At 39.9% G+C, this 26,423-nt stretch overlaps 1 protein-coding gene across 1 annotated transcript in view; it reads right to left on the reverse strand.

Moving 5' to 3' along the window:
* The window catches only part of Chrna5 (cholinergic receptor nicotinic alpha 5 subunit), a 39,899-nt gene that overhangs the window by 10,199 nt on the left and 3,277 nt on the right, over positions 1-26,423 (reverse strand). Inside the window, exon 2 of the mRNA XM_076848712.1 lies at positions 2,531-2,682. Coding sequence (XP_076704827.1) covers positions 2,531-2,682 — 152 coding nt within the window. The remainder of the gene's footprint in view (positions 1-2,530; positions 2,683-26,423) is intronic.

The following is a 26,423-nucleotide window of genomic DNA, read 5'->3' on the forward strand; positions in this document are numbered from 1 at the left end:
TATTTCTAAATAAAATACAAAAAAGGGCTGGGGACCTGTCTCAGTGGTCAACCGCCCTAGGTTTAATCCCTGATACAAAAATAAAAAAGTGATACCTCCTTCCACATTCAGTGGTCAAGTTCTATTATCCCCTCTATGTGACCTAACTTGCCTCTCAAGTTTCTTCAAAACCATGTATGTTACTCACTGATCTTCTAGAGAACTGCTTTTGCCATATCTAGTGCCTGTTGGATCTCTCACCCATTCAGCATTTACCATGTGCCAGACTCAGGGTTGGACACAGGAACGAAGCTAGCCCTGCTCTGCAGAGCACACAAGCACCAGTGGAATGGGCACTATATCAAAGGCAAGAGACTACCAGAGGACCAGACTGTCTTGGAGTCTGGGAAAATTTAAAGGGTCTGACAGTGCATTGACCTTGAAGAATAAATGACTCATGCCAGAAGGAGAAAATCATCAAGCAGAAGAAATGGCAGAAACAAAGGCAAGGTGGTATGCAGGGATCACTCCTCATCTGCTCAGCCATTCAGTAACACCATTTTCCTATGTAGCAGGGCTCCCAACATTAATCTGATCTAAACAGCTCCACAAAAAGGCTCAGTATCACTGACTATGATTATACTGTTCCTTCTTTTTAAAAATATTTTTAGTTGTTGATGGACCTTTATTTTATTTATTTGTATGTGGTGCTGAGAATCAAACCCATTGCCTCACACATGATAGGCAAATGCTCTACCACTGAGCCACTGAGTCACAACCCCAGCCCATTGTTCCTTTTTTTTTTTTTTTTGAGAAAGAGAGAGAGAATATCTTTTTTGTAGATGGACACAACACAAAGCCTTTATTTATTTATTTATTTTAATGTCGTGCTGAGAATCAAACCGGGGTCCCCCCGCCCCCCCCACCCCCGTGCTAGGCGAGCACTCTATCGCAGAGCCACAATCCCAGCCCCATTTTCCTTCTTATTATTTTTACTCTCTGCCATCTCAGCTGACTTTAAGGCCAGCTCAACTGGCACCTCCTCTATCCTGCCTTCTTTGATATTCTCAATCATCATGATAGATCTGAAGTCCCAGCTATTCATGCCATCATGATTTTAGTATTTCAGTATTCTGAAGTGACTCTACAATGGCCTCAACCAGAAAGAAAGCTCTTTGAGAGCAAGCCCCACTTTATCTTACTTCCTACTTTCCTATCTTTATTTAATATCTCCCCATACCATATAGCAAAGGATCATATGTATTCACTGATTTCTCTGGAAGCAACTAGGTGACATATATCATCATGCTAGGGATCAAATGCAGGGCCTTGATGAACAAACACTGTACCACTGAGCTACACCTCCAACCCCTGACTAACTGCCTTTCTTAAGAAAAGGAGAAGTTCAGATATTTATGTACAAACATCATCATTGTCATTTACAATAAGAAAACTGAACAATAATCTGCTAACAATAGGAGAATGGATTTTTAAAAAGGAATCTCATGTAGCCATTATAGTAGGGAAAAAGTCAGCAATCAAAATCGTATCTAAAAATATTCTAATTTTATCATACACACACACATACACACACACACACACACACAAAATAAAACTGTTTAAAACAACCTAACAGGTTAACATTAGTCATCTCTGGGTGGTACAATTAGAATATATTTCATTTGTATCTTTTGCACTTTAAAAATTCTCTATAAACTGTGTGCAGTGATATATGTCTGTAATCCCAGCAACTGGGGAGGCTGAGGCAGAGGAACACAAGTTGAAGATAAGTCTTGGCAACTTAGTAAGATCTTTTCTCAAAATAAAAAATAGAAAGGGCTGAGGATGTAGTTGAGTGGTAAAGTGCCTCTAGGTTCAAGTTCCAGTACCAAAAACAAAACAAAAAGAAAAAGAAACCAACTCTACAGAAATCATGCATTACTTCTCTAATCAGAAAATAGTGACACATCTATAAATGTTATTTTAAAAAATACATATGTGAAAAAAATATATATATATATACACATGTTTACCTATTCTGGGAACATAGCAGGGAAATAATGATTAGCATGACCAGGACAAAAAGAAACTACCTTAAAAATTAGTGTGAATTTTTAGTTTAAATAGGAAGGATCTCTTGGACAGTGAAAATTATCAAGGAAACTTATTCTCCCTTGTGAATGTCACATGGAAAAGTCTCTGTAATGTTTTAGTGTGATACTGAGACAATGACCTGTTGAGATACTTTTTGGACCTAAGAATCTATAATTCTAAAACTGTTTGTTCCTCTTAAATTTTTTGATCTATGTTTAACACATTTAAAGAGAAACTTTAATATAAAATGTTTCAGTATCTTTGCATTTGTGGAAGACAAACTTATTATCATTGCCAAATGTGATAAAACAATTTCCAAATTATACAAAACCATATAAACACATTATGTCTGTGGCACAGTAATTATTTTTTCCTGAGGAGTTCCTTGAGAAAAAGCACACAACAGACTCTCATGAAATTGGTGTGATAAGGAATATGTAATAATATGCACACCTACCACATCCACTAATTGAGATATTGCAAGACCAAACTTGATTTTTATTTTGTCATTCAGGTATTCCACAGGACGAACCCATCTTTCATAGTCTTGAAATAAATCCTTAAACAAACTGTCTTCATGTCTTGCAACAAAGGATGGTTCAGATAATCCTGTGTATAACAAATTTTTAGAAGTTATTTGTATTTTAAGAAATTAAACATTATTAAAGATTCAACTATTATGAATGCAGATTTTAAATGGAATATTAATACAAACACTTGTGATCAAATAAGGGTCATTCTGGCTCAGATATAATTCTTAAATTAAATCAGATTACCAACTATGGAAATATGCTGAGTTCTTTAAGAAACAGTACAGATACATAATTTAAACTCTAAATAAATAATTTAAACTCTAAATACTAAGCAAAGGGGATATAGCTCAGTGGTAGAACTCTTGTCTAGCAAGCAGAAGGCCCTAGGTTCAGTCAACAGCACCACAAAAACAAAAAGCAAAACAAAACAAAATCTACATAATAAAAGCTTTTCTATTGTCAGAGCTACAGAGATTGCTGAGAATAAAATTCCACACCTAGAAAACAAATACACTGAAGCAAAGTCTTTTTATCAAGTGTAAATTTAAAATAAATATTTTAGTGGCATAATTTTATATATGAATATTGATTGAATTATTTATATTTGTCATATATTTGCTACACTTTTGTATAAAATCACTTTAGGACCTAATAGGAAAAACATTTACTTCAAACAAAAATGTCACTGGGCCAGACACAGTGGCCATGCCTGTAATCCCAGTGACTCAGGAGGCTGAGAGAGGAAGATTTCGAGTTTAAAGCCAGCCTCAGCAATTTAACAAGGCCCTAAGCAACTCAGTGATACCCTGTCTCCAAATAAAATATTTTAAAAAGGGTTGGGGATGTGGTCAGGGGTAAAGCACCCCTGGGTTCAATCAAAAAAGTCACTGGTGCGGCTGGGCTAGGATTGTGGCTCAGTGGTAGAGCACTTGCTTAGCATGTGAGGCACTGGGTTTGATTCTCAGCATTGCATATAAATAAATAAAATAAAGGTCCATTGAAAACTTTAAAAAAAAGTCACTGGTTTATTTATCATCAAGTACACACACACAGGAATTATAGTAGCTATCAGAGATGATCCTTCTCCAATGTAAAAGAAAGCATTTGAAAGAAAACTAGCACTCTGACAGAATTCTCTTTTTATTATGGTAGACCATGATTTCTGTACAAAGCTATTAAAAAGTTATCTGGTGACACTAACTGAAAGAAATCCATTTCCTGATTCTCCTTCACTGCCTATTATTTCATTAATATAGCAGCCTCAAGGATTTATTGTCCTGCTTCCCTGAGCAGTGCAAGATTTCATCTATAAATCCCACAGTTTGTGTCACCCCTCCCATAAATGTCTCCTTATGAGGGAATGCAGCACAGCATTTGCCATTTAGATTAAATTAGAATACTGTACACTGGAGAGTCATTCTTAATATTTAACAGCTGTTGATTTTAGAGCTTTAAGTTAAAAGAACATTACTGAACCATTTTTCCTCTTTTAATTCTATTTTAAAGATTTATCATCTCTGAAATGCCAAAAATTTAAGGTTGTTTAAATGATGAATGTCTTTCAATTGCATCTAAGGACCATTTTTGCCTTGGGGTGGAGGGGACAAACTAGTTTGAATTGTTGTCTCAAATTGTGTTTGAAAGATAGATTAGGTAGCGTATACATAAAATAATTCAATCCCAGCATTCTGTCTAAGGTTCAAGATACTGCTTGGTGAATACCTTTGTAATACATCCAATACTAGAAATATCATTTTCTTAGCACAGTTTACAGAAATGGCAGGCACAAATGCCAGTAGTATTTTAGCACAACCTCGATGGTGAACTCAATTCTACTTAGTGGTCATGCTTTTTTAGTTGGTTCTAAATGTTTTAAGTTTATGCTGCTTGGAATGTTAAAAAGGAGACAATACAATGTATTCCCCTCATTTCACAAATGGGATATGACCAGAAACACCAATGCTACAGAACTCATTAACGGCAGAATTCTGAAGGACATCCAAGGCTCCCATCAGCCTCTTGCTCTTGTCACCCTAATATCTTCCATCTTGAGTCAGCTTTCTAGAAAAGCATAATTAGTGCCTTATCCCCTGAGAGCTTTATCCCACATGGATCTTTGCTCACTCATTCATTGTTTATTGGACATGCGCCTGGTATCAGGTGCTGGGAACACACTGATAAACAAAACAGCATCCACATGTGAAGTCCAGCAGGAAAGAGTGACACAAACAAACTCAAACTGAAAATACTTTTTAAAAAGTTGTTGTGAATAATTAGCATTTGCTTATACTACTCAAAATACATACATCAAATCAGTGACTTTCAACCTGGGTTACTTAGAATTTACTTTTCATACAACGTTTGACCATATTATATACTATTTTGTATGATTTGCTATGTACTATTTTTTTTTATTATATGAATCTTGTATCTCCAAAGATAGCAATGTCCTGAAATTTAGGAACATTTCTACATTTTGACATCACTATAGCTAAATATAAATCTGGTCACACTGGTTACTTAATGCATTTTAGTTTTCCTTCCCTTCTTTGACTTGAAAATGCTTGATTTTGAAAAAGAGGAAACCTGGAGGAAATACTTGCAAATTGTATATCTGGTAAGGGGTCTATATTTAAAATAAAAAACGATTATAAATCAATGATAAAAGACTCAATAAGCCAATCAATAACTCAAAGATCAAAACTGAACTTTAAAATGGGCAAAAGGTTTGACAAGACATTTCTTCAAATAACAATGGCAATAAACACATGAAAAAATGTTCAACCCCTTTAGCTATCAGGAAAATGCAAACAGTAAAATTCATACACAATAGGATATCAATAATCAAAAAAAGATATAATAAATAAATGCTGGAGAGGATGTAAAGAAATTTGGACTCTCATGGTATAATCTCTATGGAAAGCAGTCTGGCAGTTTTTCAAAAGGCTAAGTATAGATTTACCAAAAACTCAGCAATTCCAAATGAAAACAGATGTTCACATAAATACCTGTACATGCATGTTTACAACATTACTCATACTAGCTAAAAGCTAAAAACAACTCAAATGTCCATCAAATGAAAAATGGGTAGGAAAAAAATGTGGTATATCCATATAATGGAATATTTGGACATAAAAAGGAATGGATTACTGATACATAATAGAACATGGATAAATCTTGAAAACACTAGGTGAAATAAGACAGTCACAACAGACAACATATTGCATGATTCCATTTATATGAAATGTCCAGTATAGACAAGTCTATAGTTACAAAAAGTAGATTAGTGCCAGGTGTGGTAGGGCACACTTATAATCCCAATTACTCAGGAGACTGAGGCAAGAGGATGGCAAGTTTAAAGAAGCCTGGACAATTTAGCAAGACCCTGTTTTAAAATATTTTTTTTTGTACTGGAGATTGAATTCAGGGGCACTCAACCACTGAGCCACATCCCCAGCCCAATTTTGTATTTTTATTAGAAACAGGGTCTCACTGAGTTGCTTAATGCCTCGATGTTGCTGAGGCTGGCTTTGAACTTGTGATCCTCCTGTCTCAACTTCACTGAGGATTACAGGCATGTGCCACTATGCCCAGCCTTAAAATAAAATTTTAAAGGGCTGGGGTTGTAGCTCAGTAGTAGAGCATTTGCCTACCACATTCAAAAAAGCCTTGGGTTCCATCCCTAGCAAGGAAGAATTTTTAAAAAGAGCTAAGTAACCAGGTAAGATGGCATAAACCAGTAATCCTAGTGACTCAGGAAGCTGAGGCAGGAAGATCACAAGTTTGAGGCTGTGTCTGAACTGAGACCCTGTCACAAAAACAAAAACAAAAAGGAGTGGGAACAGCTGGGGATGTAGCTCAATGGTAGAGCACCTGCCCAGCATTGCATGAAACCCTGGGTTCAATCCCCATTACTGAAAAAAGACAAATAATGATTGCATAGTGTTGGGGAGGGAATGGTTTTGGAGGAGATAATGAAAATGTTCTAAAAAGCTCATTGTGATAGCTGTACATCTCTTTGACTATGCTAAAAACATTTAACTTTAAATTGGTGAATTATATAACGTGGATTATATACAATAAAGCTGTTGAAAGGAATAAGGAAAGGTCTTTATGACTGAGAAGCAGATGTACAATTCAGGAATAAATCAGAATTAAGAAAATGTAAGAGTACAGATAACATTTAAAATTTGAAAAACTTTAGTTGAACATAGTTAATTCATAAGTTTTCCTGTATTTTTAAAAAGTTCATTTATTCTTTTTTTTAGTTGTAGATAAACAAAATACCTTTATTTTATTTTTTATGAGGTGCTGAGGATTGAACCCAGTGCCTCACATGTGCTAAGCAAGCACTCTACCATTGAGCCACAACTCCAGCCCATTTTTCCTGTATTGATAATATACATTAACCTAATATGCAATGCCACTGCATTTATTTTCCTTACTCTTAAGTGTTTATACCTTTCCCAGGAATCATCTATTTTTGATAATTTTTTGTTTTACTTAAAATACCTTTTTTGATCAATGCTTTTAATAAAATGGTATGTAGTAAAAATGTCAACTACACACTTGAAAAATATCAATAGCTAACACTCGCACACCCTTTAAAGTGAAGAGAATGAAGTTCTAAGAGGTGGTTAATTGCCCAAAACCATACAGCTGAAGTCAGGTTTGTCGACAAGGCCTATATCAACTGATCCCACCTTTTTAGGGTAAAAGCCAGGTAGTCACAGAACTGTAATGGCAATGCAGATTAGTTTCTTTCCCCTTATTCAAAAGGCTTCTTGAGTCATATAAAATGAAATTAGGGGCTTTTTATGTGTAAAGATACAGAGAAACATTTATTTTCTTGATCATAGACATGCTCCCTCCCCAGAGAGAGGCATGCTTTTGTTAGAGAAAGGTTTTGACAACCCCCTTGATAACAATGGTCCAAAGGATTAGATAAACACAAATTCTGTTGCTTTCAAACACCAAAGGTACAAATACAAATTGCTGCTGACTTTTTATTTTCCTGGTATTTTATTTGGAGACAGGGTCTCACTAAATTGCTGAGGCTGGTCTTGGTGCAATTCTCATGCCTCAGCCTCCCAAGTCACTGGGATTGCAGGTGTGTGCCACTGTCCTAGGATACTACTATATTTTTGAAAAGTAATTGTTCAATATTTTAATCTTGCAAAGTTTATAAAATGTAAATATATACCCCTTTTATCCAGTAACTCCATATCTCTCAGAGCAATAAAAGAATATAAGGACAAATGTATAGAATGTTTACTGCAATCAACATTGTGACAAAAACCTAGAAACACCGCCAAGAGGTGTAAGCAACCTAAATGCCTATTCACTGAAAAGTGGCAGATAAAATATAGTATATACATATACAATGGAATATAATTCAGCCTTTAAAAGGAAAGAAATTTTGATACATGCTATAACATGGGTGAACCTCAAGGACATTATGCCAAGTGAAACAAGTTGATCACAAAAGACAAATACTGTGTGATTCCACTTATGTGAGGTATCTAAAGTAATCAAGCTTGATAGAAAGAAAGTAGAATGTGGCCCATGAACTTGGGATGGGAAAATGGAGATTCAATAGGTATAGGGCTTCCGTCTTACAAGATAAAAAATTTCTGGAGATCTGATACACAGGAATATGAGTATATTGAACATGATCCAAATATACACTTAGAAATGGTTGCCAGGTGTGGTGGTGCACACCTGTAGGGTCAGCTACTCAGGAGGCTGAGGGAAGAGAATCACTTGCGTCCAGGAGTTTGGAGCCAGCCTAGAAAGATAGTGTCTCTTGGGGGAAAGAAAAAAAAAGGTTGCAATGACAAACTTATGTTTTTTACTACAATTAAGAATGTTTTTTAGGGGTTAGGTGTATAGCTCGGTGGTAGAGCATTTACGTAGCAAGCATGAGGCTCTGGGTTCAATCCCCAGCAATGTATACAGAAAAAAATTTTTTAATTAAAAAAGATACTTTAAATGAAACAATCACCCAGGAAAATGGCATCTCAACTTTTAACAACTACAAAAGAAGTTTGTAACAAATGGCATCAAATAAAAGCTTAAAAATTTAGAGATTTTCATGGAGTACTAATTGAAAGGAAAAAGGCACAGAAGAGAGTATAATACTATTTGTAAAACAATGAATAAAATCTATATATAATCACTAAATTATATATGCCTGAAGTGTGATAGTAGAAGCAAATGTGACTCCATTTTGTTTTATTACTTCATCCTGTAAAATAACCATGCCAAGTAGAAGGGTCAGGACTGGGGCAAGATGTTCTTTTCCTTTTGCTATAGAAACCTTTAAGAACACGGAACTACCTAATGGGGTATTGTTTCTGTAACTAGGGTAACGTGGCTGTTTCTGTAACTGGGGTGACTGGGCTAACTGTGACTGGTTAGGCTTCTCACCGCTTGACTGCACTCTCCCGCTTCTGTAACCTGGCTTGCTTGCATTGGCTAGACCCTACATCCCTTTTGCGGTTTTCAGGCTTATAGGAGTGTCCTTGCAATTGTTTGGGGCTGATCAGGGGAATAGCTTTATGTTCTGGTCAGTCACCACCGGTGTGCTTCAATAAAAGCTTGATTCGATTATACATGAGTGGTCTAGAAGTCAGTTTATGAAACCCCGGGACGAAGCTTTAACTATAACAGAAGAAAATTGTGGAAGTTTGCATAGTATATGAACAAAGATTAATAAAGAGATTTTTTTTCAATTTTTAGTTGTAGTTGTACACAATACCTTTAATTAATTGATTAATTAGTGTGTGTTTTATGTGGTGCTGAGGATTGAACCTAGTGCCTTACATGTAGAGTTAAGTGCTGAGGCAAGCACTCTACCACTGTGCTCACTCTGTCACTCCTATATCTTCCTGACTTTTCCTCTGCCCCTATGCTAGTGCAGGGAATTATTTTTCTTCTATCAAGTAAAAGCTCTGTCTTTATGTTATGCAGTCTGGGCCAAGTTTCTTCTGTTCCCCACTACATTCCAGGCTTTTAAAACTCAAAAAGGCAAAAATGAACTTCTTCTCACCTCTTTCTGCTGATATAGCATGTCCCTTCCCTGAAGCAAGGGCACAGAATACCTAGCTTGAGCAGGTACTGAGAAGGGCCAAAGGTAAAGGAAATATCAGGAACAACAAAAAGTCATTGATATTTCAAAAATATTATCTTGTCACATTGATATTTTATCCTCAAAACTAAAAATCATCTTGTTTTCTTCCCTGAGTGGTCAGTTCTGGCTACTCAAGATAGAACTATCAGTGAGCAATGCTATTTGAAGACATCTGAAATCAGAAAAGTCGGTTTTAATGGTGCCATCAGTGTCGTGCAGGAATTTCTCTGAAATCTCATGGGTTTAGAACTCCTGTGTGCACTTCTCCCTTGAGAGGCAGGAAATCTTAATGTGGAAAAGTAGTTGCACACACTGAGCCTACTTCATCACAGACAGGCTGAAAAACACACTTGGTGACTATAATTTGATCAACTTATTATCTCCCTCAACACTGAATCAGGGTTAGAAGGCCCACTGTTCCCCACCAACTGTTCTCTGAATGAGGGTGAGTGGGATGGCCTTCCAACCAAGCCACTCACCTGCATAGCAACACCCTCCCTGCAGCCCACAGCACTGGCGCTCTATAAGCATTGTTCTCACTATACTTTTCCAATCTCTATCAGAGGTTACAAAATTATGCTAACTAAAATTTAATTCTCTTCTTCAATAACATGGAGTTCTTGGTGACAAAAATAAAATGCTGTCAGGCTCACTTCCCTCCTTTGCACCACACACAGGTCAAAAACAATCCACACTCTGCATTAATGGTGCTGTCTAACCATAAAGCAAAATACCAGAACACACAAATGTGATAGGAAGAGCTCTTCTGTGTGCTTGCTATTAATATCATGCCATACCAGCACTATTAAATACAAGAATTATGTTAATAGTCTTCTGCTTTCTCTTGGCAGAACAAATTGTGACTAGCTTCTTATTAATATTGTGCCTTGAACCCCTTTTTACTGTAGAGAATACATTCTATTTGAATGTTTTTGAGATCTTGGCCTCTTTTCTGCCTTCAGCAACAAAATTAATTAACTTTATACTATAAAGTGGTATTTTATATTTATTCTAGAAAAAACTGGTTCACCAGAGAGGCCACTGTTCTTTGAAAATGACACATATGCTTTTGGGGTGCCACTGATAGAGAAAGTTTCACAATAAAACAACCACAGGATACTGGGGAATAGGTTACTTGAAAGAATGATCAAGACTTGCCGTCGGAGAAAATGCCTGTCTACTGAGGAACAGCTCTGCATATTTATAGAGCCGGGGGCGGTTTGACAGTTATGACAGTTTAATGGTTGAACATTTTGACAGTTGGCTGGGGTGCTTTCTGATTGGTGGGTAAGGATCATGTGAGCCAGCAGGGCTAGTCTGATTGGTGGGTAAGGATCATGTGAGCCAGCAGGGCTCACCATTGGACGGCTCTTCTTGGGGGATGGGGAAGTTAGTTTTTGGAGCTGGGGCGACTCCCAACATTCCCCCCTCTTTGTTATTAAATGAGAGTGGGTGTCGACTCATTCTGGCTGCTTCCTGCTGAGATGGGTTGGTGTGGGAAAAAGAGAGGAGGGAAGTAAGAAGCCCCCACAGGAGGGCAGAGAAGACCGTATCAACGAAGGTTCCTTGCCACCACAGATCCATGATGATGTCAGTCCCCATTCGGCATATGTCTCGACTGGAGGTATCATCAGTAGCCAGGAGTTGGTAATTCCTGAGGAGAAGCTGGTTAAAAGCTTGATTAGAAATTTTACCCACCTGAATCTGAATGAACTTTATGATAAAGGGAAGGAACAGGGAGTTTTTAGAGCCCAAATCTAATGGGGTCTCTGGATCTGCAAGCTGCCTTGTTGGCACAAGGGGGTGTTAAGTGTTCAGCCTTGAGCGGGGACTTGGGCATTTGGGCTTAAAGCAAATAGGTGATAAAAAACCAGACAGAGGGTTTGAGAAGACAGGTCATCCTGCAGCTAACTTTGTTTGGCATGACCTGCAGACCAGCCTGTTCTGCACCTAACACCCTCAATTCCACTCTTTATTCCTAGTACAATCTAGCTCCCTCCCCTCTCTATTAAGGCTGCTCTTCAAATTTTCTCCTAACTGGGTGTACCAGCTTGCTTCTCTCTTTGCTTTTCTTGAAAGAGGCCAAGGGAGGACGGTGGCCCATTGTTACCATATTTCCCTTTGAGAGCAGACAGATCTCTCCAGGTTTTATGTGAAACACCTCAAGGATACTTGAAATTCTTACAAAACTAGGAGGGTAAACAAAACACACATGTTCCTCCTTAGGCCCAAAAGGCAACTGGTAAAATGCTCTCTTATGATCACACTTATTCAAGGGTCACCATGCTGTGGACACCTAAGTGGTTTGTCAGAAGGACAATACACAATGGTCCCACTACCGGCCAGATCCAAGCAAGTAGGGGGTCTGTGAGGAAGAGAAGGGGGTCTGGCTGGAGGGGGCCCTTAGGGTCACTTGCCTTTAATGTAGGGCAAAGAGAGGACCCAAGAGGGGCCAGAAATGAGGGGGAGCATTAGCAGAACCCATTATGGAAATTGGGCTAAGAACAGAGACACGGGAGAGGCAGAGCTTGAGGAGATCTTGTGGGGAGGGATGACAAGAGTACTTAATGACAGGTGACCATCGTTGGCTCTTCTGATGAAGGTGTAGGAGTGCCGGGCTTAAGCCTGGAAATGTGAATCCACGGGGTAAGTTGGTTATTAGACAGCTTGAGTTTGGCCGCCAAGGGAGTGCACATAGTCACCTGAGAAGGACCCTCCCATTTTGGTTTTAGAGGGGCTTTTCCCTGGTGGGCAATAGTAAACAAGTTGTCCAGGTGTTTTGGAGGTAGGGTTTTGAAAGAGACTGGGGTCAGGAAGGAGCCAGTCTTGATAGAGCCATAGTTCAGAGCTTAGATGGAAGAGGAGGGGCAGGGCATAGGTTTAGGAGATGGTTAGGGGTTCTGTAGGCAATCCAGGAGGAACAAGGGGACGGCCATACATGACTTCATAAGGTGAGAGATTAGAGCCTTGCCAAAGAAGCCTTCTAATGTGCAATAAAGCAAGGGGAGAGCAAGGGGAGCACCTTTACCCAGTGAGCTTGGTGAGGGTCTCTTTAAGGGACCGACTGGTCCTTTCAACCTTTCCAGAAGCCTGGGGGCGGTAAGGGCAGGAAATGCCAAGGGAGTGATAGCATGTGAGCCAGTCCCTGAGTTACCTGTGAGGTGAGTTCTGGGCCATTGTCTGATTGGATAGAAGTGGGCATCCCAAAACCGGGGATTATGTGAGTCAACTACCGTGGAGGCCTGCTTGTTAGAAGTGGGAAAGGCTTGTTTTTTACTTGGGGCATGTGAAATCAATCTTCCAGTCTGCAGCTGGGGTATGACCGCTGGCCTGATGAGAAGGGAAAGGTTTAGGTTTTAATGGAGTATTGGTATTGGTTCTCTGGCAGACCTGACAAGCGGAAGTGATCTGTTGTAGGAGGGTCTTATCGCATGGGGAAAGGGTGAAAAAGGAGTGAAGGAAAGTTAGTGAGACTCTGTGGACTAGAATGGAATAGAGAGTGATGAAACTGGAGGAGCTATTGGGGATCTTTGGGCTGATCCCCAGTGGTAATGAAGAGTAGCAGAGAGGAGGTAAAACTCTATAGGGCGGCTGATCCAGCCGCTTGCTAGGCCTTGGAATTCCCCCCACTAGTAAGGGAGGAGTCAGTTTGGTGGGTCTTGCAATGGATTATTCCCAGTTGGGAAGGCAGCCTGGAGGCTCGTAGTAGGCCAGAAATAAGTGTGGAATTAATGACTGCCATCCCACTGGTGGTAGTCCCCTTTTTTTCCAAATGGCTGCGTAGGAGATCAGGATATGGAAGACGTATTTGGAGTCTGTATATAGGGAGAGGGTTTTTCCTCCGTTAGCTCGCATGCCCTTGTGGCAGCTATGAGTTCAGCTTGTTGGTTGATGGTATTGGGTGGGAGAGGTTTTGCCTCTATGATGGATGAGAGGGAAACGACAGCATATCCTGCCACTTTAACCCCTTCCTGTATAAAGGAGCTACCATCTGAGAACCAGACAAGGTCTGAAGAGGGCAAGGGTCCCTCAGAAATGGTGGTAGGGCAGGGTAAAATTGTCTCTAATACCTCCAGGCATTTGTGGACGGGATCTTGTGAGGGAGAAGATGGGAGGAGGGAGGCAGGGTTTAGAACCCTGGAAGGAGGAAGTGACTGTAGCCCCTTGTAAGTGAGGAAATCCTTTAGATGGTGAGGAGATGAGATAGTTAGTGGGGAGCCAAAGGTAAGCTTGTGTGCTTCTTTCTGGAGGTCATGGGCTGCTGCTAGGGCTCTGAGGCATGGGGGCCAGCCCCTGATGGTGGGGTCGATCTGTTTGGATCGGTAGACCACTAGTGCAAATGTGGGGCCATATTCCTGACCCAGAACGCCCAGACTTTGTCCATGTTTTTCATGTACATAGAGGGTGAAGGGTTAGGAGAGGTCGGGGAGATGCAGTGCGGGTGCCAAGAGGAGGGTCTTTTTGTAAAGGGCTTCCCTACCGCTGAGGGTAGGGGTTTATCTTGGGGGCCCTTGGCTAGATTCTATAGCGGCCTGGCGAGGAGGGAGAAATTCAAAAGTAATCCAGGCCCTGAAGTACCCAGCCAAACCCAAGAAGGAGAGTCATCTTTGGTCTTTGGTGTAGGTATAGACACATTAATCTGTTTTCTGTCTACTGTAACGGCCTTTTTCCCTTGAGAGACAGAGAACCCTAGATACATGCTATTTGGGCCTTTTGTGGAGAGGCCCGATATCCCTTTAAGGCCAAGAAATTAAGTAGGAGAACTGTGTCATCTGTTGAGTGCCCTTTGGACAGGCTAGAAGAATTTGTAGAGGTTTGCAAGGGGTGCAGAGAGCAGGATTGGATCAGAGCAAGAAGAAAGCCTGGAAGAGATCCCTTAGAATGGAGGGAAAAGGGGCCATTTGCTTTGGTTGTCTAAGGGATAAGTGGGCAAGGCTTGGGTGCTACATTTGATTCAAGAGGCACTGTAGGGGAGAGTCGACTAGCAGAGAAGGCACATTACCCAGGTAAGGAGGAGGGAAGAGGATGCAGAGAAGGAGGAAACTGGTTTATTGGCAAAAGGGGCATCCCCGCTAGAGCAAAAAAATCAGGAGTGCCTAAGTGGCAGGTTCGAGCTGCAGAGATTGGTCATCACTGAATCCTGACAGTCGAAGTTCTCGTCCTGGACGGAGCCAGAGCCGTGGGAGACCTTGGCCAAGGCTTTTCGGGACCCCTCCTGGAGAGGCTGGATACTCCCAGGGCCGGAAAGAGGGGAGAGGAAGGGGAGGGTAAATGTCTCTCTAGCGGCCAAGTCTTAAGGTGAGAGGACTAGGACTTTCGAATCTGCCCAAGGAAGGAGTCCCTGAGGCCCACCGTAGCCTTAAAGGCTGTGGTGGGGTGCTTTCCTCCCCGCAGGTGGGCAAAGAGATTTGCCGGATGATAATCAACATACTGCAAGAGGGTGGATTCGGGGGACTGGGGGTGAAAAGATTGGAGGTCGGAGGCCAAGATTTGTCCAAAGAGGTGTCGACTATCTCAAAATCCCTGAGGAAGGACAGTCCAGGCTAAAGGCAAAAAGATATCCTTTAAATCTATGACTGAGAAATGGGTGGCAGTGTGGAGAATCTGAGACAGCAGAGTGTATGGGTTGGGAACCAAAGGATATATGGGCCTAACGGAGGTGTTGATGAGTCGTAGGTAGGACCCATTGGGCTTTTTTACCACTAGTATAGGAGTATTGTAAGGGGAATGAGCAGGACGGAGGTACCCCTTGCTAAGAAGGTCCTGAATAATAGGTTGTAGGCCCAGAAGTGCTTTTGTGGACAGGAGCCTGATTTGGGAAGACGTTAAGATCTTTGAGATGAATGTTAACTGGTGGGCAGGAAACAATGGAGGGAGTGTGGGTATCCCATACAATCGGGTCAACCAGGTTAGTATGGTATTTCATGTCAGCCTCACAAGAGCAGAATGGCCAGTCTTCTGCCAAAAGGGCCAGAAAAGATGAACAGGCTGATTCTGGGGCCTGACTGATGCCAGGAGCCTGGATGTTGATGGTTGTATTGAATTTAGAGAGAATATCTCGGCTGAGCAAAGGAACTGGACATTGGGGCATAACTAGGAACATCTGAGAGAATGGGAAGTTGTCTATGGAACAGAGTAATAGGGGAGTCTTTCTTGGATAGATGGTCTTTCCTCCTACCCCGACAATAGGAGAGGTGGACGGCACTGTTTGCCCCCAGAATTCTGTCAGGACTGAGAAGGTAGTCCTGGTGTCAAGGAGAAAGTCAACCTTGCATCCATCCACCTGAATCCGCACCCTGGGTTCCTGTCTATTGATCGTTATGGCCAGGGACAAGGACCCAAGGCACCATTAATCGATTGCCATGCCCAGAAAGCCAGAGGGTTCCCTGGCCATAGGCCTCCTATGGGATCTAGGACAGTCAGAGCCCCAGTGACCTTGTTGTTGACATTTAGGGCATGGAGTACGCAGAGTGCGTGGTGTGGGGCATGCCCTGGCCCAATGTCCCTCCTTGCCACACTTGACGCAGGTGGGGGTGGGGTGGGGTGGGGGGTTCGGTGATGGGCGGCGACCCGAGGAAGCACCCTGCAGGGCCTGGGCGAGCATCTGAAATTTCTCAGTCTGGGGGGTGGCAGGGCCATGTTCTAGCTTTTTTAGTTTGGCCCAGATGTCGGGGTAGCTCTGCAAGAGGAAATATGTCATAAGGACCTGATGGCCATCTGGGGTTTCGGGATCTAGGTTAGTGCTGAAGGGCTTTCGTAAGCCAATCCAGAAATTCCAATGGGGTCTCTTGTAATTTTTGGAAATTGACAGCCTTACATGCCACTTTTTTGAGCCCAGCAATAATACATGCGAAGAATCGGTCCCTACTCTGTATGCCAGCTTGTGTATTATAATCCCAGCCGGGAGTTTGATCTGGGGCAGCAAGTGGCCCTGGAGGGTGATTGGGATTAACTCGGTGAGTTTCATCCTCATGGGCTCTGGCAAGTTCCCAGATTCTGATACATTCCTCAAGAAGGAGAGTATTAGCCAATAACACATAAGTGAGGCTATAAGCCTGGAGGACCCATTGAAACTCTCTTCTGTGGTCAATGAGCCCAACCTTCTCTCAAGTTGCATGAGGTCATTCATAGAGAATGGGACATGTACCCGGATAATGCCCTCAGGTCCAGCAACCTCTCTTAAAGGGGCCATGGTTTGTGGGACTAGGGGCAGAACCTAGTTTGGGGGGAACTAAAGGTGTCAGCCAAGTCAGGGGGAGCACCTGAGGGGCTAGACGGAGCGGACAGGGGAGGTCAGTAGGGAGGGGGTTCATCTGCCAGATAGGCCAGGGTGAGAATGAAGAAGAGAAAAAGCCCCAACATAGGGGAACTCCTTCCACTTTTTCGAGCGCTCGCAGAAGTTAAACAGATATCTGAGAATTGTGGGATCTAGGGATCCTCCTGGGGGCCATTGACTTTGATTGTCTTTGATAGTAAGGCCAATCTTGTGTGCAGAATTTAATAAAAGGGAGTCTGCAGGGAGGGAAGAAGAGGCCCCCCAAGGTCAGGAGAGGGACAAGGGTGGTTGAGAGAGAGAGAGAGAGAGAGAGAGAGAGAGAGAGAGAGAGAGTGCCTGTTCTTCCACCCCTCAGGACCTCCCGCTCATGAACCGGATTCCAGAGAGTCCACCGTGACCGTGAAGGTTGTGGTGGGGTGCGTTCTCTCCTCCAGATTGGACATCAGAGGTTTGATCACGGTCAAAGCCCCTGCGTAGCCCGTCTGAAGTTGGATACCCAATAGGGGAACTCACCTACTGAAGAGCCAGTGTTGTGTGAGTAGCAGCGCTCAAAAGAGTGGACGAGGACGGCAAGCCTTGAGAGAGGGGGCCCTCAAGCAGCGAGGCATTCCCCGTCCCGGGTTTTGGCACTAATGAAAGAACGATCAAGGCTTGCCGTTGGAGAAAATGCCCATTTATTGAGGAACAGCTCTGCATATTTATAGAGCCCGGGGCGGTTTGACAGTTATGACAGTTTAATGGTTGAACGGTTTGACAGTTGGCTGGGTAAGGATTGGTGGGTAAGGATCTTGTGAGCCAGTAGGGCTCACCATTGGACAGCAGGATCATGTGAGCAGCAGGGCTCACCAATGGACGGCTCTTCTTGGGGGATGGGGAAGTTAGTCTTCAGAGCCGGGGCGACTCCCAACATTATTAACAGAGTGAAATTTGACTTTCAGATACTCATTGTTTCACTTTCCTTTTTGGTCAGTATATTTGAAAACATATTTGCATGTTTATGTATCCTGACACATACTTACGCTCTTAATGCACCTTACTTTCATGGCAAAATTCTGAACTGTACATTACTATTTATCATTATTTTTCAGCCACTGATCCTTGTTTAGAAAATGGGATATAATGCAATGACAGTAACAACAAAACCAGCAAAAGCTAGGGAATGTCAACAACAGCCCTCAAATTATGTAAACTTTGGCCAAACTCCTCCCTACTAACATGTTAGTTAGACAATCAAATCAATGCCCATTTAAAAAAAAAAAAAAACTATAGTTGTAGATAGACAGAATGCCTTTATTTTGTTTCTTTTTATGTGGTGCTGAGGCGAGTGCTCTAGGCAAGCTCTCCACCACCGAGCTACAGCCCTAGGCCCTCAATGCCCATTCTTCAAGAATGAAATTTTGAGAACATGCTGGGGCTTCAAAAAAAATCTTAATTAACCTTACCTTTCAAGTTGGGAAAATATATGTGAAAAAATTTATTCAGGTAGAGACTACCTGATAGTATTTCTTAGGGATACTTGTAGTTCTCAGCACACACTTTTGGAAACATCAGCCATGCAGTCTTTCAAAAACTTTCGTCATGAGCACATCCAGATTTTTCCTTGGCAGTTTTTTTTTTTTTTTTAATACCAATTAATTACTTTTAAAAAAATTTCAGAAGGCATGTAAAATTGCACTCAGTAATGGAGATACTAGAAATCTAATCCATCTGTTTATTTATAACAGAGATTCCCAAAAGGTCATTCCCAAGGGTACTATTAAACTTAAGGAAAAATATTTTTATAGACTTTTTCTCTCCATTGCTGACTTCTTTCAGCCTAGAGGTGAATATCCATTTGCTACTTTTAAAAAAATCACATTCAAGTGCTTTAGTGAAACCTCATCTATTTTCCAAATTATATATAACCATACTCCTTAAATGTATTCAGTATAATGAAAAGGAAAGGTCATTGGACTGCAAAGATAAAAACCTTAATTTGAATACTGGGCACCATTAATTGCCTTTTAACCTCCATATGGCACAATTTTCTATTCTATAATAAATAAGGACACCTTAAAGACACCAGAAATCAAACATATGTAAAACCAAATTCATGGGGCTTAGGGTGTAGCTCAGTGGTAGAGCCCTTGCCTAGCATGCATTAAGGCTCTGGGTTCAATTCCTAATACCATGCACACACTAATAAACCAAATTCTTGATCTCACCCCAAGTGGTCCCCTGTCAGTGTTCCCCATCTCAGCAAGTGGTTCCTAATATGTCTAGTTCCCATGATCTAAAAACTACAAGTTATCCTCTACACTATTTTCTCCCTCATCCTTATTTCCAATCCATCAGGATTCTGTTGAATTTCCCTCTTAAATATTTCTCAGATCCATATACTTCTTACCACCCCACTGCCATCAGCCTAGCACAGACTATCTGCATCTCTCACCAGGACTAGAGCAAGTATACTACTATAAGTGGTCTCCAACAATCTTCTCAGCACCCCAACATCACTTAGTTCCCTGTACAGATATACAAGCAATTGAACAAAACACATCACTGTCAGCCACTGGCCTAAAACCCTTCTGCAGCTTTCCACCATTTAAGAGACCAAAATCTGGGGGCTGGGATTGTGGCTAGCAGTAGAGAGCTTGCCTAGCATGCACGGGGCCCTGGGTTCGATCCTCAGCACCACATTAAAAAATAAATAAATGAATGGAATGAAAGGTATTGGGTCCAACTACAACTAAAAAAATAAATATTAAAAAAAAAAGAGAAACCAAAATCTGTAAGGCCAAAGTTCTGTCAGGTCTTCCCTTGGCCTTCTACTCCAGCTACACTGAAAGTTCAGCTTCCATTCCCTCTTACAAGGTACTCATACTCTCTCCCTCCTCTTCTGAAGAACTCAACCAAGGAATCAATTCCTAGTACTCTTCCCTACCCACAAAGTCTCTATTAAGTTCCTCTACATAGACCCATGTTCCTTATCTGGCTTGTAATTATATAATCTCAGATTATATGATTAAAGTCTTCCTCGCTGTGGTGTAAACTAATGAACTAGGTATTATTGTGTTTTATTCATCATTATATCTCTAGCAATTAACATAGCGGCACATAGTGTGTGCTCAGTTAGTCAATGAATAAATAAATAAATGACTCACTACTATATGCCAATTGAAATTTATCTCTAAAGTTTAGAATTTTATCACTGGTTATGAAGCAACTGTCATCATAAGAGCTATACCAATCTGCTCTGAAGAATTATGAGTCACGAGATTCAGCTTGAAATCAAAGACCTTGTCCTACTCATACTTGAATATAAAGAAGCAATCTAACATACTGGTTAAGAACTAATCACTTAAGCTGGGCACATTGGTGCATATCTGTAGCTACTTGTAGGTGGTCAAGGCAGAAGAATCACTTGAGCCCAGGAGTCCAAGGACAGGCTGAGCAAAAACAAGACCCTATGTCAAAAAAAAAAAAAAAAAAAAAGATCCAGGCATGAAGGCACACCTGTTATACCAACTACCCAGTAGGCTGAGGCAAGAGGACTGCAAGTCTGAAGTCAGCCTGGGCAACTTAGCAAGACCTTGTCTCAAAATAAAAAGATTTAAAAGCGGGTGGGGGATTTGGAGGCACAGCTCAATGGTAGAGCACTTGCTTAGCATGTGCAGGGCCTTGGTTTTGACCCCAATACTACAAAACAACAAAAACCCACCTTAGGATTTAAAGATGTACAGGTTGGGTTCCATATAGCTAGCTTCTAATGTTTATTGGTTAATTTCTTCTTCTGTGAAAAAGGTAAAAACAGTATCTACCTTATAAGGTTATTGTGAGGACTAACTTAAAAGTGTGTATCTAAGTACTAGGACAGTCACTATTATTTCACAAATGACTGCTAAAGTAATGGATAGACCTCAATAGGTAGGCAAAAGCACCAAAATACTGCAATATATACCTGAATTATATACACTGATTTCTATTGAAACCTTCCCAATACACCAATAAAGATGGTCTCCAGACATCCTAGGCAAAAAAAAAAAAAAAAAAAAAAAAAAAAAAAAAAAAAGCACTCTCAACACAGTACAAGGACAGTTGTACAAAATATATACAATATAAAGCTTTCAAGTTGCTACTCTTTATAAATCACATATCTCAGAAAAACAAAGGGAATCAAGTAGTGAAATACACTAAAAATAGGAAAAGAATAAAGCAATTTTTAACCAAATAATTATTCTGAAATAGTTAAATATATAATTAACAAAAGAAAAATTAAGTTGAATTCCTAACAAGTATACAAATGCCTATGTCATTAACACTTTAAAAGGTTTATGTTTTGGTTTTTCAAATCCAATTTTAATTTTAAATATCATTAACTGTCTCAAGGTTAAGGAATTGGGAGAATTACATAAAAAATGTTTAAGTAAATCCATTTAGGGAATCCACATTTATTTTCAATGAAATGTAACGCTGGGGCCGGGGCAGTAGCTCAGTGGTAGAGCAATTGCCTAGCACATGTGAGGCACTGGGTTCGATCCTCAGCACCACATAAAAAAATAAATAAAAGTATTGTGTCCATCTATTAAAAAAAAGTAATGTAACTTTATTCCTTAATTTTACCATGGTAAGGAAGAAAGGATATAGAACTTCAACACTGAAAACCTTAATTTGAATACCTGGTACCACTAATAGCCATTAACCTCCACATACATAATTTTCTAATCTATATAAAATAGGGATCTGTTGGCAAAGTATCAATAATTGTTAAACATGTGTGGCAATAACTCTAATTCATGGGACTGGACCATTTTGTACGTTTCAATTTTTCCATATAAAACATTAATAAAAAGGATAGCCTCTGTTTAGCTGCCTCATTGTTAGATAAATCAAATGAAATAAATCACATTATCTTACTATGCAGGGTAGTGTCCAAGTAATTTTAAATATTTTTTAACGGTCTTCTTCCACTAAAGATATGATATAGCTAAGGATTTAAAAAAAACAATTCTAGGAATACTTACTTGATAGTGTCCTCTACTGACATTCATCCATGAAGAATCAGGATTTTTTCAAAAAGTAATAACTGGAAAAAGTCAGCCCAACATATTCTATAACTAAATGTGGACATCAGCAGTCTTTATTGGCAAATAGATAACATCTGCTATAATGGTCACTTTCTTCCAAAAATTCTTCAATTTTTAGCATCTGAGAGCCTAACTTGTTGCTGAGAGCCATAGCTGAGTAGGAATAACGCATGGCATTTTTGGTTGAAAAGGTGATGCCAGCAAGCCATTGAGATAATGGTTATGTTATGTTAAGATGTGTATTCAATTGGATATTAGACCCCTGCTGTCCCCCTCGGCCTGCTACTATGGAGCTCTTGCAGGGATTCTCGGGTAGTTCCCATTGGTTGGGGAAGTGCATTAGGAGGGATTTCCGATTGGTGTGGTGTGTCCCAGGAGAAGGCCGCGTGCGTGGCGATCGCGGGAGTTTTGGAAACAAAGTTTGTTCCTGCTTGAGTGGCTCGTGATTTTGTGCCCAGCCAGACTGCGGCATTAGACTGCGGCAACTTGTAATACCTAGTTCAATTCATTCTTTCAACAGATGTTGACTGGCTGCTCACCATGCCAGCCTGTGCCAGGTGCTAAGGAGTAGAGCAGAAAACTAAGACACGATGCCCGTCTTCCTGGGGTACAAATTTGCACATGTATTTTTACCTTCACCATATCATAATTCTGTGGCCACGCAGAGTACACCCCACAATGAAGATGGTGTCCTTGACAATTGTGTTATCAACCCCATGTTTTTTTTAAATTCTAATTAGTTATATATGACAGCAGAATTCAATTCAATTCATATTACACAAATAGAGCACAATTTTTCATGTCTCTGGTTGAACACAAAGTAGAGTCACACCATTTGTGTTTTCATACAGATACTTAGCCTGTGGATTTTTATGCTATTAGAAGAATCTGAGGTACAGCATCTGAACAGGGCTGTTAATTTTTATGCTCAAAAATAAGGGAGACATCTTTTGTGGAAAGAAAATCCCAAACTGACTCAAACAAAGGGAAAGGGAGCTTTTATGGCATCTGCAGGGTTGACAGGGACCTGGTTTTCTTGATGTCATCCTGTGTGGAAGTGGAGTTTTAGTTGTGCTCTCCATCATGAGTCTTCAGGCAACACGTTTCTTACTATATCTCTGCCCCAGAGTATGATTTTTACCATGCTAATAAGACAAAGGTTACTATGGGGTATTTTAGTAACTAGTTTATGCACATATTTACCCCTTACCATCTGGAATTTGTCCCCTTATCTGGGAAAGTCCCTGATACTTTTAGAGCAGGGCAGACCACTGCCCTATCTCAGTGGGTTTGATCCTAATGACTTTGTTCTCTTGGCTCTGGCTTCCGGGTATCTCTTCTGTCTTAAGGGTTGAGCTTATTTTTTGGCCTCCTCTCTCATGGTTGTCCTAACTTAAAGACTGGTCTACTTTTTAACTCCCAATTTCCTAGTATGTTTATCCCTAAAAGACTGAGGGCTAACTTTGCAATCTCACTTGAACAGTGTACAACCTGCATGCTTGAAAATGGCTGTAGTCCTGGGGTCTCCATACAGGATTTCTTGGAAATACTGACATTTTGGTATGGATAATTCTTTTTTGTGGGAGCTGTCTTGGACACCATGAGATGTTTAGCATCATTCTTGGCTTCTACCCATACTGCCTCCATGTGACAACTAAAAATGTCTTCAGACATTGCCAAATGTTGGACAAAGGGAAACAAAATTGTCCCTTTTTGAAAATTACTGGTCTAACATTAGTAGCTAGTGAGTAACAGAGGCAGAACTAGGACCTGATCTGTTTTATTGGTTTTCTAAAAATGATGCTGCCATTGTAAAAAGTAATATATGATCATTGTCAAAATCAAAGCCAGATGCTCATAAAAACAGAATTCTCCTTCATCTCCTTGCCCTCTCCATGTCTCAAGGGTAACCACTGGTAAGTTTGGGATGTGGACTTATTAACACATACATGTACACACCACACACACACACAGGAAGAACAAATGTTTTCCTCTTTTTAAGTTCTGTGTCTTGCTTTTTATTTAATACTATGTCAATAGGTATTCATCTATCTCCACTCTTCCTGTATAAACCACAAAGTGGTCTACTTATTGCTATATAAGGTTTCACCACTGGTGGGCATTTATAGTGTTCAGTTTGGGTTTATTTTTAATAATGCTACAATGGAAAAAAATGCTGTAATTAACATCCTTGTACATCTATTTTTTCCATACTATGCAAGTGCTGACTCTTAGAAAAGGAAATGCTGAGTCAAGGGTATGCACATTTTAAATTTTGCTAGGTACTGCCAATAGCCATCCCCATCTTCTTCAGAGACTGCCATACAAATGAAATAAGATAATGTATCTGAAAAGGTTTGTAAGAGTGATATATATTATATATCCCTAATTTATAATCAAGGTCTTCCTGGAGAAGTTAATCTTCCCCTCCAAGTCTCCTTGAATCTTTAAGTTAACAAAGAAATGACTTTTGTTCCTTTTTAAAAAAATCTTTGTAGCAGTCCTAGAAGGGCTATTTTAAGCAACAGTAAGATAAAGCAAATCAACCAATTTGTTAATGAGAGGAAATAAATGTGTGCCCCAGCATTTTCAATGTGACAAATAAATAAGTATGCTTACCAATCGTTATTTTAGTATTACAGATGAATGCAGAGGTTTTTTTTTTTATTTCAGGATTTTCATTATATTATGTATTGATTTTTATCACAGAATTATAGTATAAAGTTACATTGTAACTGATATGCCTTAGTAAACTTAATTTAACATCTTGCCCTCTCAGAACACTTACAAGAAGAAAATGACCTTCAGCAGTATTAAATTTAGGTCCAGTCAATAGTTCTCAAGAAGAGATTTAAAAAAAAAAAAAGTTTGAGCATCATCAGATCAAGTAAATGCCGAGTTCATCATCTTAATTTGGGACCACAGATCTCTCAACAGGCAATAAACACGCATCATGAGCTAGTACATTTAGAGTGTTATAAAATAAAACACCTAATGTAACATCAAGTTGCACAGGCTGTATGACCTTATAAGACTCTTGCAAATGTCCTTAGAATTATCCAATTATCGTTTTTAAATGACTGAAAGGAAATACAGAAAAAAGAAGACAGCTACTTTGTTAGGATAACAGGATAATGCCAGTTTTGTTTTGTTTTGTGGTGCTGGAGATCTGAACCCAGGGCCTTGTGCATGCAAGGCAAACACTCTACCAACTATCCCCACTCCCTATGCCTGTTTTTATTAGTTCTATTGGTCTTGTTTGTAAATTCACTACTTCCATAATTACTTTCATCAGATGCATCTGAGAATCCACCCAGTTGATACAAATGGAGAATTATCTATAACCTAGCTACCTAATGTGTGGTACTCTGAACAGCAATATCCACAACACTTGGGAGCTTGTTAAAAAAGGCAGAATCTCAGGCCCTGCTTCTGACTCTGTATCTGCACTCTAACAACTTCCCAGAGAAATCCTGTACCCATTAAAGATTGAGAAGCTCTGGTCAACAAAACCTAAAGCAGGGTTCTCGAGAGAGGAGTAAGGGGAACAATTTTGTCTGCTAGAACACATCTGACAGTATCTGGAGACATTTTTCAATGGGTGCCAGTGGAATTACAGGCACTTGTCACTGCCCCAGTTGGAAACCAATTTCATGGATAGAGACCAGGGATGATGCTAAACATCCCACAAGGCGCAGGATGCTCCTCTCCCCAAAATTTCAGAGGTTGAGAAACCATGACATAGAAGAAAAAAGAGTTTGCCTATATATATCATTGACAATAAAAACACAAAATAACATCCAAAAGCTCAAGTTGTCCTTTTTGTAAGAATTAAAATAGTATTCATATTTTACTCCTATTTTTACTGGTAAAAAGCTATAGGCTATAATTCTACTTTAAAGAACATGAGGTTATTGAATTAAATAAAGAGAAACAATACCATGTTTCCTGAAATTTTGAACAAAACATTTAAACCAAAATTAAGTCATGACAGGAAAAATTCATTGAAAATAATCCTTTCCAAATATTGACATTATAAAATTATACTAATACTGTTGTAGACAAATTTCTAAACATTTAAGAACTATTCAAGTATTTAACAACTCTCATTGTCAAGATGCTTATTTATTACTAAACTATCATCTGAAAGAATTTAGTTCCATTTTTTTGGCCTGAGCTTTTGTTACTTTATTATTAGCCAATCAATTAATATTATCCAGAATTAGAGATATAACTTAGTTGTACAACACACAAATATACTAATGGTAAAAGTCTACTGGAATTTACCAAATACTCATTAGTATATTTTTACATTGCTTTACAAACAAGTGCTCTCAACTGTT

The sequence above is a fragment of the Callospermophilus lateralis genome, chromosome 3 (genome assembly GCF_048772815.1).
Source record: "Callospermophilus lateralis isolate mCalLat2 chromosome 3, mCalLat2.hap1, whole genome shotgun sequence".
In the NCBI taxonomy this organism is placed as follows: Eukaryota; Metazoa; Chordata; class Mammalia; order Rodentia; family Sciuridae; genus Callospermophilus; species Callospermophilus lateralis.